The 17,654-nt window shown below is 54.3% G+C and overlaps 1 protein-coding gene across 5 annotated transcripts in view; it reads left to right on the top strand.

Annotated features, from left to right (window-relative positions):
- LOC138165356 (tetratricopeptide repeat protein 39A-like) overlaps positions 1-17,654 on the top strand; it is a 66,067-nt gene that overhangs the window by 28,839 nt on the left and 19,574 nt on the right. For 4 of the 5 annotated variants that reach the window (XM_069093601.1, XM_069093602.1, XM_069093604.1 and 1 more), the window contains 4 exons: positions 5,487-5,618; positions 12,644-12,720; positions 14,757-14,824; positions 15,296-15,360. In XM_069093601.1, the coding sequence (XP_068949702.1) occupies positions 5,487-5,618; positions 12,644-12,720; positions 14,757-14,824; positions 15,296-15,360 (342 nt within the window). The remainder of the gene's footprint in view (positions 1-5,486; positions 5,619-12,643; positions 12,721-14,756; positions 14,825-15,295; positions 15,361-17,654) is intronic. The other variant, XM_069093603.1, reaches the window with a different exon arrangement.

Here is a 17,654-nt window from a genome sequence, read left to right on the forward strand (position 1 = left end):
GGAGGGGAGAGGGGAGAGGAGGGAAGGGAGGAGAGAGAAAGAGAGAGACAGACAGAGACAGAGAGAGGAGGGGGGAGAGAGAGACAGAGAGAGAGAGATGGAGACAGAGAGAGAGAGACGGGGGGAGAGAGAGACAGAGAGAGAGATGGAGACAGAGAGAGATATGGAGGGGGGAGAAGGAGAGGGAGACAGAGACAGACAGAGATGTAGGGGGGAGAAGGAGAGGGAGAGAAAGAGGAAGAGAGTTAGACAGGGAGAGACGGAGAGAGAGAGAGGGAGACAGGGAAAGAGAGGGAGAGAGAGAGATGGAGGGGGGAGGAGAGAGAGAGAGAGAGATGGGGGAAGGAAAGGGAGAGACAGAGACACAGAGTGGAAGAGAGTGAGACAGGGAGAGACAGAGAGACAGAGACACAACAGAGAGAGAATCCAGGAGGAGAGGGTGATGGATGGTGTCAGAGGCTTCAGAGGGGACAGGAAGAATGAGGACTGAGGCAAGGCCATTGGATTTGGCAGCTAACAGAGCCCTGGTAACTTTGGGGAGGGCACTCTGGGGGGCATGATGAGGTAGGAAACCACACCGTGAGTGGAGAGGGAAGAGAGGCAGTTGCTCTGCAGCCTTCCAGAGGATGTTGGCCCCAAAGGGAGGAGATGAAGACTTGCTGCTGGGGATGAACCATCAAGAATGGGGAGCCAGGGATGTGTTTGTAGGCAGGAGGAAGCAGCCAGGACAGGGAGAGACTGAAGACAGATGAGAGAGTGGGGATGGTAGAGGGGGCTATCGTCTGGAGAAGATGGGATGGAACAAGGTCCCTTGTGCACGTGGAGGGCTCACCTTGGCGAGAAGAAGGGCCCCTGAGTCTGTGAGACGGGGAGGTGGAGGTTGGGGCAGGGGCATCTGGGAGATGTGATTGAGGAGGAGGGGAGAAGAGGAAGCTCTTAGTAAACTTTGTCAGTGAAACGGAGAAAAGGCTTTAATCTGAGGGCACAGGGAAGGGGAGCCCTAGGAATTCCCAGAAGAGACAAAAAGGTTTGGAAAATCTGCTTTGGTGAGTGCGGTGTGAAGGGACTGTCTCGCACAGTGAGGGCCAGGGGCGATGCTGTAACCTCAAGTCCAAGGGCCCAGTCAGCACACTTTTCTGACATTCTCCGTCCTTGTGCAGCCAGTGAGTAGGAGAGTGGGAAGAATCCAAGGTCCTTGAGAGGCTAAGGGAGCCGGGGCCTGGGCCCTCCTGGGGCTGATCCGTGACCGGAGGGTTTGTGTTACAGCAGATCATCAGATACAAAGGAAGGGCATTGACCGGTACATCCGCACCCCCTTGGGCTCACATATTGACTTAGCTTTAGAGTGCCAAGCTACCCATGTTCTATTGTACTTTTATTTATTTTGTTTAATATTTCCTGATTTCACTTTCATCTGATTCTAGTGGCATTGGAGGCTGCCCCATGTGCGGCCCACCTGTACAATCAGACCCTCAGCATAGTCTGTCTGGGGGTGAGGTGAGGCTGGATGTGTGTAGGGTGCTGGCAGATCTCAGTGCTTTGTAAGTGCCTTTTCTGTAATGGGGGCTAAGACAGAGAAGGAGCATGACTTCGGCACACAAAGGCCAACCACGCTGTACTTGGCATCAAAGGACCTGGGTTCATATTCCAGCTTTGCTGCTTACTAGCTGTGGGGCCCTAGAAAAGAGATCTGACCTCCAGGGGCCTCAGTTTCCTCATCTGTAAAATCAGGGAGCTGGACTAGATGGCCTCTCAGGGTCCTTCTGGCTCTGTGATGACTTCTTCACCTTCCTGGGTCTCAGTTTCCCTATCTTTAAAATAAGGCAGCAGGACTAAGTGATCTCTCTGGTCCCTCCTGGTCCTGGATCTTGGATCTGGTTTATCTCTGGGGTCTGCTGGGACCACGTGTTGCCTCTGGGCCTCTGCCTGAGGTTGGGAAACTCCAGGGGCTTCCAGAAGGAGCCTTTCCTGTCTTTGGGGGCAGGCCCCTTGCCAGGACTCTCTTCTTCCCAGGGATTGACCTGAGGCCAAGGAGGGGAAAGAAGGGGAAGGGACAGACCTTCTAGTAGCAGGGATGCTAAGAAAGATGGAAAAAGAGAAGCAAGTGGGGAAACAGAAGGGCCTTGGTCTAGTAGACTCTTGTGGGGTGGGGGTGGGGCTGGGGCCAGGGCTGCTGGTCTGAAATTCTGCTCCCCACTCACCATGGTTAGGCCCTAGCAACCATGCCTGCTCCCACTCCTCCACCCTGAAGATTCCCAAAGCTCTTTCCTCACTATGCTGAGGAAATCACTAAGTGAGGCAGGTGCGGTGGCCCCTGTTTTATGGATGGGGAAACTGAGGCCCAGAGGCAGACGTGACCCTTTTGCACATTCCCAGGGAGTATATGCCAGGGCTTGGAGAGAAAAGCCCAGCCTTCCGGTTACAAGCTCCGGGCTCTTTCCCAGCCTGTCTTGGGTAGGTGCCGTGGTTGGCTGGCACCCTCTTATAAACCATGCCCCACAGACGGTTTTGGCAGCTGCTTCCTACCAGGGGAAGGACTGGTTTTTCCACTAAGGACTGTTTACTCCAGGGGGGAACAATCACATGCATATTAGTCTAATGGAGTTTCTTTGGTTTTTGATTTGTTTGCGAATGTTCAGTCTACTTATTTTTAGTCTATGAATGAAATCATAGTAGGAAGAGCTTGCTTGGAGAGCTGGGCCCCATTCACCATGACTTCTTAACCTCCCGTGTATGGCTTTCCATGAGCCCCTCCCCTCCTGTTTCCCTTGTTTCCCCATGGAAGGCTTCTTGAGGGCCCTTCCAGCTCTGGCTTGTCCTGGTTCCAAGTGAGAGGAGAGGAGGGAGGGAGAAGCCCAGCAAGCATCTTGGAAGCACCTACTGCATGCCAGGCCTTGCACAAGGCTCTGGGGAGACAAAGACCAGAAGGCATTCATCCCTGCCCACAAGGAGCTTCTATTCTCCCAGGCAGAGAAAGATACATGGGTACATGGACAGCTAAAATAAAGTGCAGTAGGGAGGGGACACTGATACTGGGGGAGACCAGGGAAGGCTTCAAGGAGGAGGCAGCAGCTGAGCTTAGCTTTGAAGGGGGACTGAGATATGGAAGGAGGGCATCCCAGGGAGGGGGCACAGCCTGGCCAAAGGCACAGGGGAGGAGTGGGAGATAGTGTCGAGTTTGGGGGACATCCATGTGGAGTCCACGAAGGGGAATGATTTGAAATCAGGCTGGAAGGGTAGGTGGGGTTACATGGAGGTAACAGGAGCTCAAGGGCCTGCCTTGGTCAGACCTGTGCTGGGGCCAGGGCCCAGTTCACAGGCTCTTGCCTCTCTCCAGGCCTGCTGAGTAAGGATGACCAAAGCAGGCCTCCTTGGGGGATCCCATTGGGAATCTGAGGGTCTGTGAAGGCCGCACGGCCTGGGTATGAGGTCCAGCCTGTATGACCCTGTTTCCTCATAGTAAAATAAGGGGTTTGGCCCTTGTGGCTCTGGGTCCTGGAAGGAGACAGGCCCAGGGGCCATCTGGCCTCCTCAGATCAGAAAAACAAGTGGCTACTGCAGCACTCCCACTGGTGGGCCATCCAACCCCTGCCGGAAGACTGACAGTGAGGAGGAGCCTGTTCCACACTGGGACAGCTCTCCTTGTTAGGAAGTAACTTGGTTTTGACATCCCACCTCAGTTTCCCTCTTTACATGCTGGACATATGGCGTTCAGTATGTTGATGGGACTTTGAAGGGGAGACAGATGCTCAGGGAAGAGCCTGGGCTGGATGGACAGACCTGATATATAAGGAAACTGAGGCTAAGGCACAGTGAAGTACCTGGCCCAGGGCCGTACTGTAGCCAGTAAGTTATCTGAGGCAGGATCAGAACCCAGGTCTTCCAATCCATTGCATTGCCAAGGGTTGGTGAGAAGAATTATCTCTAGCTGGGGGACAGAGAGCCTGGGGTGGGTGTCCCAGGTCAAGAAGGTCTTGCAGAGACTTCTCAGGCTATTCCCAGAGGCTCTGGCCTGGCCCTTGGACACTGTGGGGATGGCCGCCTGGGGTCCTGAGGTCCCGGGGCCCCTGGGTGGGGCCCCTCAGTGGGTGAGGCTCATGTCTGGTGGCTGAAGCTAAACAAACTAGTTTCTGTTTGTTCTGTACACATGGGGCAGGCAGAGCCTTAGGGATGGGGCAGGGCTGCCTGGGGTGCTGCCTCCCCACCCCCAAACCTTCACCTAGTAGGAGGAAGCAGTGGGGGGGGAGAGGGGGGAGGGCCCCGGCCTGGCCGCCAGAGAGCTTCCGCTGTCAGAGCGGGATTAGAATCCTCGGGCTAGGGGTGGCTAGGTGGCGCAGCGAGTAAAGTGCGGGCCCTGGAGTAAGAAGGACCAAGTTTGGTTCCAGCCTCAGACGCTTAACACCCACACAAAAAACTAGCTGTGATTCTGGGCAAGTTACTTAACTTGGGCCAGGCTGTGAAGACAGCAGCCCTAGTAGACTTGGGGGCAGAACCAAGGCTAGACCCCAGGCCCTGAAGTAGGGAGAGGGCTGGGCCAGTGGGGTGGTGGTGACAGGTGGGAGAGCAGGCATGGACTTGGGAGCTTGGGAAATGTCAGGGGGTGTGTGAGGGAGAGAGGAAAGACAAGAAGGTCCTGTTCAGAGGGCTGGGTTCAGATCTTGTCTGTGTGACCTGAGACAAATCACTTCCTCCTTCTGGGCCTCAGTTTCCTCCTTTGTAGAATGGTGGAATGAGCTAGATGGCTTCTGAGGTCCCTTCTGAGCCAGGATGACTGGGGGGAGAATGGGAGCCCCTGAGAGACGCTTGCATCTTCCTTGCCCCCAAAGACTTGGCCCAGGCGCCCTTCCTCTGGGACTCACAATGCTCAGTCCTGGTGGGGTTCAAGAGCGTGACATCCATACCCAAGCTCTGGCTCTGCTACTGAGATACGAAGTCAGAGCTGCGAGGGGGTCACATGGACCTAAGAGCTAGAGTGGGCAGGGCCCCAGAGACTCTGATAAATGTGGAAGGACTTGAACCCAGCTCTGTGGGCTCCCAACTAGGTCCCTCTTCACTAGAACATGCTGCTTGTGTGATCCTGTTACTGCTTGGCACAGAATAAGCCCTTAATACACTCTCCTTCACTCTCCATGGCTCTGGTCCCAAATATTCTCTTTTCACGTCTCCTGCCCTCTCAGCTAGACTTTCTCTGGAGTCAGGAAAACTCAGTTCCAGTCCAGCCTCAGATGCTTCAGAGCTGTGTTGCCTCTGTTTGCCTCAGTTTCACCATCTGTAACATGGGGATCCTAACAGCACCGACCTTGAAGGGGGGTGGAGAGGCTCAGAGGAGATACAGCAAGATAATGCACTTGAAGCCCTCTACAGACCTCCCACTATGATGCTGGTGAGAGCTCTTACTGCTGGCTGCATGTCCTTAAGCCCTAGGTCAGAGCCAGGCCCACCCCCGCTGGCTTCTCATAGTTTCTACCTTCTTTGTTTCCCCACAGAACCAAGGAGAGCATGTACCACTCCCTGACATATGCCACCATCCTAGAAATGCAAGCCATGATGACGTTTGACCCCCAGGACATCCTGAACGCCTGCAACATGATGAAGGAGGCCCAGACCCTGTGTCAGAAGTAAGGAGTGGGGAGTGGGGGGAGTGGGGGGAGTGGGGGGGGAAGGGTTTCTTGTTGCAGGGTAGTGTGAAGGGTCATGGCAGGCGCCCCTCCAACTCTAACGTTTCACGCTTCCCATAAGACTGACCCTCTACAGAGGCAAATTAGACAGCTGCCCAGGGATGTGATATCAGAGGAAATAAAAACCCCACTGGATCAAAACCCTCTTTATTCTCACTGACAGTCACCATGCCTGAAATCCCCAAGACACTTGGTCCCAGCCTGCAGCCAGAAGCTCACCCCTTTGCCTTGCTCCCTTGCCTTGCCTTTGCTGTTTGCTGTAGGCTTAGAGCCTACAGTCTCTGCCTCCCATGGCTGTCCCTATGAGATGCCAATGGTCAGAGCTGCGAATAGTAATGGTGCCTGACACAGGCTGCATGAAATGTGCCCACAAATCAGCTTTTCAAGACAAACTCAGGTGGGGTGTGAAACCTGGGGTTCCAGCCCCTCATGGCAGGGTAGGGAGGGAGGCCTCAGGGCTGCAGTCTAACACCCAACTAATTAAAGTCAGTTATTTTAATAGGTAGCCATTATGCTAGGCTGTTTCTGTGCCCCAGAACAAGTGTAAATGTTATTCTTGCCCTAGGGCAGATCTCTGACTGCCCTACCTAGTTCTGGCTCTGCCCAGGGTTCCACCTTTCTTTGCTGATGGCTGAGCCATCTGGAGTTCATTCAAGAATAGCTCCTTGTAAGGGAAAAATGTCCTGACTGGGCTATAGAGACGTTTTGGGGTTCCAGGCAGTTTGACTCAATTCAGCCAACATTTAGTGAATGCCTACTGTGTGCAGGGCCCTGTACTCAGTACTGGGGAAACTGAGATGCAGAATAGTACAGGCCCTGCCCTCAGGGAGCTCAGAGTCTCCTGGGAGAGACAGACAAAGCTCCTGGACATGATACAAGGTCAAGAATCCTAAAGTGCTCCAAGAAAATTTGAAGAGGAAGGGACACCATTCCCTTGGATCAAGGTGAATCAGGGGAGGCTTCATAGAGGAGGCAGGGCCTGAGCTAAGGTTTGGAGGAGGATTTGGACAGAGGTAAGGAAGGGGGGCATTCTAGGCAGAGGGTATGGCCCATGCAAAGGCCCAGAGGCAAGAAAGAGCCAAACAGAGGCTGGGGCATGGCTTAGTGAGCAGGGCTTCTGGAACATTGAAACAGGGAGGGTAGGAGAGTGAAATAAGTCTTGGATGAAGGGAAATAGGGCCTAGGATAGATCTGGATGCCATATGCAGTTACCTTCATCTACTCTCTCCTATTATAAGGGAGAAAACCAAGGCCCAGAATGGGAAAAGACCTGCCCAAGGTCACTAGTGCAGCAGGTCAAACCCGCGTCCCTGGATTCCAGATTCTGTGTTCTTCCCACTCCGCTGTAGCAGACCTGGCAAAAACCTGGGAGAGGCACTTAGCACCCTGGGTGGCAGGTGCAGGGCAGCTGCAGCGTGGGTCAAGTCTGAGGAGATCAATGGAGTCAGTTTTGCAGATTCAGTGATGGGTCGAGGCAGGCAGTTTGGAAAAGATCTTTTGGAAAAGATCTGAGCCTTGCAAGGGGCTTGTAAGCACGGGGTGGCAACTAAAAAAAGAAGGCCTCAGCTGCTATGGGAGGCACAGTCTCCACCAGGAAGGGCTGATGACCCCACTGGACGCTGCTTGGCCCCGTCCAGGGACATACTGTGCTGCGTTCCGAGCGCCAGTTTAGGAAGGACACTAGCAAACTGGATCACGGCTCCAGAGGCAGAGCCGTTCTCATCTAGTCCCCTTGTTTTACAGAAACTGACTGTGATCAGTATTCCTTTCTTCCTTTGTTTGGCTGGGAGGCTTTGCTGAAGGAGCTGGGAGTGTTTAACCCCAGAGAGACAAGACAAGACTCAGGGCAGCAGGGCTGTCGTCAGGGCTTATTCAGACTGGTCCCAGAGGGCAGAGGGGTGGCACTTCCTGGTGTGTGGATTTCAGCTCAGAACTCATGGGATTCCTGTGGCTGCTTTGGAAGGGTGAGGTCAGCATTGCTGGAGGTGGTCCCGCACCTGCTGGACGGCTGCCTATGAGACACACGTAAGAGCTTAATAAATGCTTGTTGGCTGAGGATTGTTAAGGGGACTCTAGCAGGAGGAAGATGAGTAATCAGTCAGGGAGCATTTATTAAACTCCTGCGCTGTGCTGAATGCCAGCCGGATAATGACCCAGGCCCCTCAGGGTCTCAGGCCTAGGGAAGCAGGCCAGTACAGGCTCTCGGTTTGGGCTCCCGTTCCTGCCCTGCTCCGTGGCCAGTTTGCTTATCTCCTCTGGGCCTCTTCTGTGAAATGAGGGGGTGAGGTGGGGTGAACCCTAAGGGCCTTCCTGAGGCTTCTGTGGGGCTGCAGTGGTTTGGGCAAAAGGCAGTCCTGATCCTTCTGTCTCTGCCAGGCCTCCAGCTGTGAGCACCAGCCCAGGAAACCACCCCCAGGCCAGCTCCTGGGCAGGGGCAGTGGTTGCCTGGCAAGCTGGGAGTCACTGCCTCCTTTCTCCCACACTAGGGCAGAGCTGTTTGCTGATGAAATTCATTAAAGCCTTCCTGATCAGCAGGAAGCTGGTCCTGGGGTCATTCATGTCATGAGTTACCTCCTGGAGCCAGATGGGAGGTGGCCTGCAGCTATGAGCGCACTGGGCACCCCAGGAAAGAAGAGCTAGTGCCCCGGGCAGATGATGTAAATAGCAGCTCCCTCCCAGGCCTGCAGGGCTCCTTCCTCATGGTGACACCTATTTATAGATGGGGCTGCTAGTAAATGTTTAACAACCAGCTGTCCAGAAAGGCAGGGTATGCTTCAAAGTTTAACCTGTGTTGTTCACGCTTTCTTAAGTCTAGGAAATCAGGGAAACAGTCAAACTGGATGTGAGGCGCAAAACCTGATTTTGCAGGTGTGAATGCTGAACGTTCAATTCACAATCGACTCTCCAAGTTGGTAGGGCCCAGCACCCTGCTGTGACAGCCCGGGAAGCTGAGGCTCAGCCAGTAATCATCCCAGTGAACGACGTGTCTGTGTCCCGTTAGGGTTTGCATAAAGACAGCATGATAATAACTAGTGTTTTTAGAGCACCTACTATGTGCCAGGCTGTGTGGCACTCTTTACAAACATTATCATTTGACGCTCACATCAAACCTGGGAGATAGGGGCTGTCATCCCCATTTTACAGATGAGGAAACTGAGGCAAATTGGGTGACTTGCCCAGGGTCCCAGAGCTAGTAAGTGTCTAAGATGGGATTTAAACCCAGGTCCTCCTGACCTCGGGACTGTTGTTCTGTCCACCACGCTGCCGAGGCTAAGGCACTGGCTTCAGAGCTCAGAAGGCCTGGGTTCGAGTCGTGCCTGACCCAGGCAGGACATATGTGTGTGTGACCCTGGGCAGATCACTTCACATCCAAGTGCTCCGAGTAGCCCTGGGGCTCTAAGCTGCCAAAAGAGTGGGATCTGGACCATGGAGGGGGCCCCGACTGTTCAGGCCCTGGCCTCGCTGCTAGCCCTCGAAGGTTTGCAAAGCTCTTTTACCTGCACTCTGTCCTCTGAGCCTCCTGACACTCTGGGGCAGTAGCCCTGTTACTATTGTGCCCTTTTTACAGATAAGGAGACTGAGGCTCAGCAGGGCTGGGCCTTGCCCAGGGTCACACAGCCAGGAGGTGAGACCTGGACTTGGGGCTTCTGGCCACAGGCCCCTTTCTAGCCTCCCGGTGTCCCCTACTCCATGATCCAGCCTTGTGGCCTCCTCGAGGACCCTCGTTCTTCTAGGCCTTTGTCCTGGCTGCCCCCATGCCTAGAACTCGCTCCCTCCTCACCTGTTTCCTGGCTTACTTTTGGGCTCAGTTCAGAGGTCACCTCCAGAAGGCCTTGCCTGACTCCCCCAGTGCTCCCCAACCAGGCTTCCTGGGGCAGGGCCCCGTCACATTCCCAGAAGCCCCCAGGCCCTTCTCCACAGCTGGGGGGCTGTTGGATAGGTGCTAGATCTTCAGCAGGGAAGACCCTAGTTCAAATGCTGCCTCTTTGACCCTGGGCTGCTTGCTTCACTGCGGCCTGCCTCCGTGTACGGTTTCTGTAGCTTCTCAGGATTGTTGTGAGGGTCACGAGACGACAAAGCTCTTTGCAAACTCTGAAGTCATCCTGAGTTCTAGGTGTGTCATTATTATGAGGTGGCCTGCACCCAGGACCCTTCCCCGTCTTGGTGGCCCTCCCCGGACGCTGGACCATCTGCCGGTGTCCTTCCCATTCTGCAGCCAGAGGAACCAACCCCTCCCTCGTACCGTCTGCCGTCCGTCTCCTGCTGCATCCACATCCCCCTCCTCACTCATATGGAGCTGGAGAGCCATCAGAGCCCCCTGGTCTTCTTCAGACAGGCTTGTTGTCAAAACCATCCCAGACTTGCAGCCACCGACTCTTGGACTCCACATGTATTTTATTTGCATTTACCGCTATGAATTTCATCTTGTTAGATTTGGCCCCATGTTCTAGATCTGGGGTGTCCTGTACCCCTTGGAAGCCTCACAAGGATGGTCTGTGACTTGTGGAATAAAATACAAAAATTGACCAAAGAAACCCCTTATGTGGAAATGCGGTGATCTGGAGGTTAGGAAGGCTCTGACCTGTCCTTGTCCCCGAGCCCTCCTCCGGCAGCATCATCTCTCCCTGCTCTGAGGACCCTCTGGGCCTCTGCCAGGGCCCTGACAATGCACACAGCCTCCTGTAGCTCTCTGTGGTCGTCTGACCTCCCCGAGGGACTCATCTGGGACCCGCAGCACCGTGGCACACACCATCGTCCTGGGTTTGAGGCATTCATTCCAATATCAGGGGAGATTCATGTGGGACTTTGAAGTGGCAGAGTCCCAGGGTCTCAGAGCAGCCTTGGGAAGGAAGCCGACCTTCCCCTCCTCATTATACAGATGGTCCAACTGAGGCATAGAGCTGGTGACCCGTCCAGGGTCTCATCCACAGTGCTAACAACTGGAGGCTTTGGAGCTGGAAGAGATACCCCACCCCCATTGTTCAGATAAGGAAGCAGACCCTGAGAGGTTTGGTGACTTCTCCAGGGTCATGCAGCTAGTAAGGGTCTAAAGCAGGATTTGAATTCAGGCCTTTCCGTCTCCTAGGCCTGTTCTCTCCCTGTGGTGTTCCCTGGCTGCTTTGGGCAGTGAGGAACTAAGATGTCACTTAGCCACCGCCATTCCTCAGCCCCAGGGGAGGTAGGGGCTGGGGGAATGCTGGAAGCCGCCCTTCGGGAGATGAGGGAGCTGAGGCTCCGAGAGGTCAGCCAGTCTGTCCACAAGCATTTATTCAGTGCCTCCCCTTGGCCAGACAAAGAAGGGATAGCAGCCCCTGCCCTCAAGGACCTTGCCAACAGCTAAGTGCTTTCCAGACAGACAGAACACATTGGAAATAATTAGCAGAGGCAGGCACCGGCATTAAGGGCAATTAGGAAAGGCTGCCTGGAGAAGGGGGATTTTACCTGGGACCTGAAGAAAGCCCAGGGATGGAGATGAAGAGGGAGGGCATTCTAGTCAGGGGGCACAGACAGAGAAAACGCCTGGAGTTGGGAGATGGAGGGTCTTGTTCAGAGCAGAAAGGAGGTCAGTGACACTGAATCACAGAGCAGTTTAGAAAGGGCCAGTTATAAAGGTGGGCGCTAGGGCACGCCACAGAGCGCTGGGCCTAGAGTCAGGAAGACTCATGTTTCCGAGTTCTAATCTGGCCTCAGACACTGCCTAGCCGTGTGACCCTGGGCAAGTCATGTCACCCTGTCTGCCTCAGTTTCCTCCTCTGTAAAATGAGCTGGAGAAGGAAATGGCAAACCGCTCCAGTGCCCCTGCCAAGAAAACCCCAAATGGGTCATGGAGAGTCTGAAATTACTCAGCTTCAACAAGAAGAAGATTATACAGTTTTATTTATTTATTTTTTGACTTGATTCTTTAATTGAAGACAAACAGTGACACATGTGGAATGACCAGCAGCCTTTCAAACCTGTTTATGCCCCAGGGAGGCTTAACTACCAGCTTCCCAGAAGATAGTCTCAGTTCTGCTCTAATCATTCTGTTGGTGTGTGCTCTGATGATTAGGATTAGCATTTTGGGGAAGCCCTCTAGACTTTTAACATATAAACATTTCTGTAATTAACAACTTTCTCCAGGATGCTGAGAAATTCTTTTTTTTTTTTTGCTTTTTTTTGGGGGGGAAGGGTGGAAGACAGGGCAGTTGGGGTTAAGTGACTTGCCCAAGGTCACATGGCTAGTAAATGTGTTGAGTGTCTGAGGCCAAATTTGAACTCAGGTCCTTCTGACTTCAGCACTGGTGCTCTATTCACTGTGCCGCCTAGCTGCCCCTATAGAGAGTTTTAAACACCGAAGAGAGACTTTTTCTATTTGGTCCTCGAGGCAAGAGTTACCACTGGAGGAGGGGGGATTAGTGGTCGGGTCTGTGCGTTAGGAAGGTCATCTGACAGTGAATGGAGGCTGGAGCCGGGGAGATTTGAGGCGGGCAGGCGCCCTAGCCAGCCATGGCCACAGTTCCTGGGGTCACACAGCTCGTTAGTGTCTGGCCCATTTGGCTGCCTCTGGGATGGGTTGAGCATGGCCATGGCCTGGGAGTCCCTCTCACCTATAGGAGGCTTGGAGAATGAAAGCCCCTCATGGGGCTGGAATCCTGGGGTCTGGGATGTGCTAGGGGCCAATATGGGACCATGACCTCAGATATTCCCAGGAACTCTGACAGGCAGATACTTTTCCTAGGCATGGACTCACAGAATGTTATATGTGCCAGAAGTGGGCTCACCTCTCATTTTACAGATGGAGAAACTGAGGCCCAGAGGGAGAAGAGACTTGCTCCAGCCACCTGACAGTTTGTGTCAGCACTGACTAGAGCTGAAGCCGTTAAGGTTCATGGGAAAATGAAAGCAGAGAATGTTAGAGCTGGGAGGGGCCTCAGTCCAGAGGAGCCCACTCTCACAGCCCTGGGACCCCTCTTCTCTTCCCACAGGCACCGAAAGAAATTATCTGTAGCAGGCTCCTTCAGTAATCTCATGCACCGACCCACCATGGACCAGTTCACTGAAGGTGAGGCGGTCCCCACCAGGGCCCTGGGGCTGTGCTGGCTGCCCATTTCTAGAGGGAAGGATCCCAGCCACCTCGGCCATCTAGAACACAGCTGAGGAACTGGGAGTGGAGAACTGTCACAAAGCTATGCATGTCCCTCTTTCTGTGTGGCAGTGCCCCTGGCTTACAGGTGGGTCTGCACAGCAGTTAGGGAGCTGAAAAACTTGGCCAGCTCTGCGGATTATCATCGGCTGCTGGAGAAGAGAGAAAGAGACAGGTTTCTAGAAGCCCATCTTGAGAAGCAGCAGCTAGTGGCAAGGAAGGAGACCTTAGGGGTCCCACACTCACTCAGTGTAAAGAAAGCAGCTTGGGGCCATTGTGTATAGGGGCACACAGCCCCCTCTCCCCTCACTCACCTCTGTGCCCTAGCAGCACCCCTCAGCTGACCCTCAAACCCTCAAACCTGGCAGACATCATTCAGTCTAGTTTTCCAGTTGAGAAAACCAAGGTCCAGGGAGGGGAAGGGGCTTAGCCAGTGGGGTCACATGATGAGAAAGGCAAAAGTAGATCTGGAATCTGGGTCCCCTGGTGCTTAGTCCCTGTACCTTGGGATGACCCCAGGCCATGGAGAAAGGGTTCAGTGGTGATACCCAGGATGTCAGGATTGCCAGAGATCTGTCATTTCATCCCTGGAGACCCTGCCTGGCAGCCTCCGTATGTCTGCGGATTGTCTTAATGGGGTATGTTAGTCTTAGAGCCAGCAGGGAGTTCAGGAAGGTTCTGGTCCAGCCCATATTGGAATGAGCATTGTTCCTGAGCCTCTGCTTGGAGACCCGAAGGGGTGGGGACTCTCCTTTTCGGGAGGCAGCCCCTACCTCTGTGGGAGCCCTCAGCTTGCTAAGAAGTTTCTCCTGACATGAGGCCTAAATCACCTACGTGGTGGAAGGCCTCCAGTGAGGTCTAGGAGGGAACAATTAAAGGAATGTTTCTCCTGGAGACTTGGGGAGCCTGGTAGAGAGCTGTGGGGTTAGGACAGACTTCCTAGCAATGAGAGGGCCGGCCAGATGGCCCCTTGCTGGGCCCGGGACCACCTCTGAGGTCACTTCTAACTCTGTGAATCTGTTATTGTTGCTGTTTGTTGTTATTGGTAAGAGAAAACTAATGGTCCAGTTTCTGATGCTACATGGCCATGGGCCAGCCCCTTAACTCCCCTGGGCCTCAGTTTCCCCTTCTGTAAGAGGGGGGCCTGGGTCGGATGTGCACTGGTCCTTTTTAACAAAGGGCTCTGGTTGAGAAACAGCCACATCTTCAGAGACACCAGAGAGGGGGCAAGTGGAGACGTGGGAGTGAGGCTGGCTGTGTCCACCAGAAAGTACCTCGGTGCCAGGGGAGGCAGAGGCCTGGGCTGGCATCCTGGCCCTCCCACCCCCTCTCTGGGCACGTTTCCTCATCTGTGAGGTGAAGGCCCCAAGCTCTACAATCCCATGACTGGTTATCAATGACTGCTTGTGGCCTCAGTTTCCTCCTCTGTAAAATGGGGATCAGGGTCCTTTTGTTCTTCCTCTGCTTGCTAGGAGGTCCAAATGAGCTGCTGTTTGCAAAGTTCCTTTTTTATACCCAGAGAGTGCTACATGAACATTATTATTGTCATCATTAGCGACTTGTTACTCTGATTTGGGGAAGTACCTGACTTACCTGTAGAGCTTCCCTTGGGTTTCCACCCTCCCTAGTACCCAGGACCCCAGTCCATGTGACATGGACATCAGAAATCACGCCCCCAGCCTCCTTCCCTAAGGGTCCCCAGGCCTTGGCAGAGCCAGGGACAGGGAGCAGCCCTGCTGGGGACTGGGGTGATGTGGGGCTCCCCTCACACCATCCCATGGGGCACAGCCCCCTGCAGTCTGGGGTGATGTGGGGCATGGCCCGCTGGGGGCGGGGAGGGCAGCCCCTCTGGGGGCTGGGGTGATGTGGGGCACAGCCCGCTGGGGGCGGGGAGGGTAGCCCCACTGGGATGCACAGACCCACCCACCTCCGGCCTGTGGTTTTCTTTCCCCCAGAAGAAATTCATGCTGAAGTATGCTATGCTGAGTGCCTCCTGCAGAGAGCTGCTCTGACCTTCCTGCAGGTAGGCTGGGGGCCATTGTCCTCCTTGTCCTGGGTGAGGGCCCCTTCCTACCCACACCCCTGTGTGCCTAACAGTCCCCATGCCACAAGTGATGCTGGGAGTTTCTTGTGGCCATCTCTGGTGCCAGGCCTGGGCCCGAGCATCATTGACTGGAGTCAGAGGCCTCAGTTCCAAATCTCCACCTTGCCAGTTACCTGTGTGACCCTGGACAAGTCCCATGACCTCTCTGGGCCTCGGTTTGCTCCTCTGTTCCCAAGACTTGGTAGTTGGGCCCAGCATTTCTGTGGTGGAGGCAATTTGTCCTCTGTGGTCAGCCTGGGGATGAGGCCCTTTGGAGGGGCCCGTCCCATCCTGTGTGACGCTGTGACTGCCTTTTCTGGCATTAACCTCCTTCCCAAATCCTCACTGGTCTTCTATCCCCACACAAGCCTGTGCCCCTCCTTGGTAGCTGATGGCTTCTCCCTCCCGCAGGACGAGAACATGGTGAGCTTCATCAAAGGAGGCATCCGAGTGCGGAACAGCTACCAGACGTACAAGTGAGTGGGCTGGCAGCCTGTCCTCAAGGCCTCCATCAACTCATTTTGTAGGAAGGGAGGGGCCTGCTCTGGGCTGGCCCCTGCGGCGGTGGCTCTGGGGGACCCAGCTTCCCTTCTCTAGCTTGTCCAAGACACACGGTCACACGGCCAGCGGCCTGCATTGCACTAGTCCAGCCTGAGCAGGAATCCGCTCTGTAACATCCTTGGCAAGTGACTGGCCAGTCTCTGCTCATGCATCTCTGGGGACAGGGAGCTCACCACCTCCCAAGGCAGCCCCTTGTGCCAGGCAGAACCAGGCTAACCCCTCTCCCCATCAATGGCCCCCAGACACCCGAAGGCAGTTGTTCAATGTCCTTATACTCTGCCCCCCATTACTTCATACATTCACATGCTATGGTGCATGAGAGAGGTGTAAACAGTGCTGCAGTGAGTGGAGATGGGTTATTCCCTGGGCAGCTCAGGGAAGGCTTCATGGAGGAGCGGCCTTGGAGCTGAACTTTGAAGGATGGGGGGTGGCGCCATTCTGCATGTTGGGAGCAGGATGAGGTCCAGAGTCCACAGAGGCCCAGCCCATACCGCCCTCCCCTTTTGGACAGGAGTTTTAGCCCTCAGCCTCCAACCCAAATAACCTCCCTAGGAAGAAGCCAGTTCTCGGGGGCCTCAGTTAAGTTCCACCAGGGTGGGGACCCTGGAGGTTCATCTAGGCCTCGCCTTTGGCCTGGCATCCAGCCACCCCTCATGGGACCCTGCAGGCTCTGAGCCGGTGTTTGCTGGATGAATGATCCCAATGCCTTCCTCTCCTCTTCTATCCTGATGCTGTTTTTCTCTTTTCTTTTTTTTTCTTTTTGGAGGGGGGAAGGCAGGGCAACTGGGGTTAAGTGACTTGCCCAAGGTCACATGATTAGTAAGTGTCAAGTGTCTGAGACCGGATTTGAAGTCAGGTCCTCCTGACTCCAGGGCTGGTACTCTGTTCACTGCACCCCCTAGCCACCCCTCTTTTCTTTTTTTAATTGATACATTTTTAGACTCCCTTCATTTCTAGCACATCTCTCCCTCCTCCCCTAGTCAGTGAGCTCTCCTCTGTTTAGCATTGAAGAAATAGAAAGAGTGATTTGGCAAAACAAACCAAAATACCAGCCAGGACGGGCAGCACAGGCCCCGTACTGTCCTCAGGGTCACCCGCATCTTTATAGACCCATCTCAGATTGTCTCTGGGCCGCCATGAGCCCGGCGGCCAGTTCTGTGTCTGGCCATGCATTTGTGGGCTTTTCCCAGGTCATCACAGCTTTCTGTTCCTTTCGGGCACCTGCCCTTGGTCTAGTCTTTTTTGCTGCTTGGGGAATTTGGGTGTCTCGGGGGCCCCCTCATCTTTGACCTCCTGGCCCTGTCTGTAGCCTGGCCAAGATCTTCCCCAGAGCCTGGAGGGCAAGGAGGGAAGCAGCCATTGGTCAGCCAGGGGTTCAGATGAGGCTTGCATCATGATGGAGCTACCCTTCCTCAGCTCACCAGCAGACCCTCCGTGCACAGTGGAGTGGAGGCTGGGAGCCCACTGTGGGGGGAGATCTGGTGCTGCTTACCAGGTCTCTGATCCGGGGCTAGGCCTTTCCCCCTCTCTGCACCTCTGTCTCCCCATCTGTAGAATGGGAGGAAGGGGACCTGGACAAGCCCTGAGGCACCTCCTACGGCTGATAGTCTGTGTTCTAAGGTCTGCCCCCCCCCCATGTTATATATTCTGTGCTCTGAACCCACTCTTGGCTATGACGTTCAATGCTTTGTGTTCTAAGCCTCCCCAGGCTCTCATATTCTAAGCAGACAGTGTTTCAATATTCTGTATCCTTTTTTTTTTTTTGAGGGGGAAGGCAGGACAATGGGGTTAAGTGACTTTCCCAAGGTCTCACAGCTAGTTTTGTGTTAAGTGTCTGAGGCTGGATTTGAACTCAGGTCCTCCTGACTCCAGGCCTGATATTCTGTATTCTAAGGTTCCTGTCAGGTGGAGTGCACAGAGCACTGGGCCTGAAGTCAGGAAGACCTGAGTTCAGACCAGGCCTTGGGTACTTCCTAGTTGTGTGACTCTGGTCAGGTCTCTTCATTTCCATGTGCTTCAGTTTGCTGTTTTCAAAGCACTGAGCACAGTGCCCAGGGTAGAGAAGGCACTGCTGTGTATGCCCTTCATTACTGTTGTTATTATTTATGGTTACTGTTACTTCATGTTCCTGGGCCTGAGGTATCAGGCATCCTCTCTCAAAGGCTGCACTGAGATCCAGACCCCAGAGGCTCCTGCTGGGACTAGGGCC

This window comes from Petaurus breviceps, unplaced genomic scaffold (assembly GCF_028583685.1).
Source record: "Petaurus breviceps papuanus isolate PSGF00001 unplaced genomic scaffold, PetGlider_PUasm1.0 208, whole genome shotgun sequence".
NCBI classification, from domain to species: domain Eukaryota; kingdom Metazoa; phylum Chordata; class Mammalia; order Diprotodontia; family Petauridae; genus Petaurus; species Petaurus breviceps.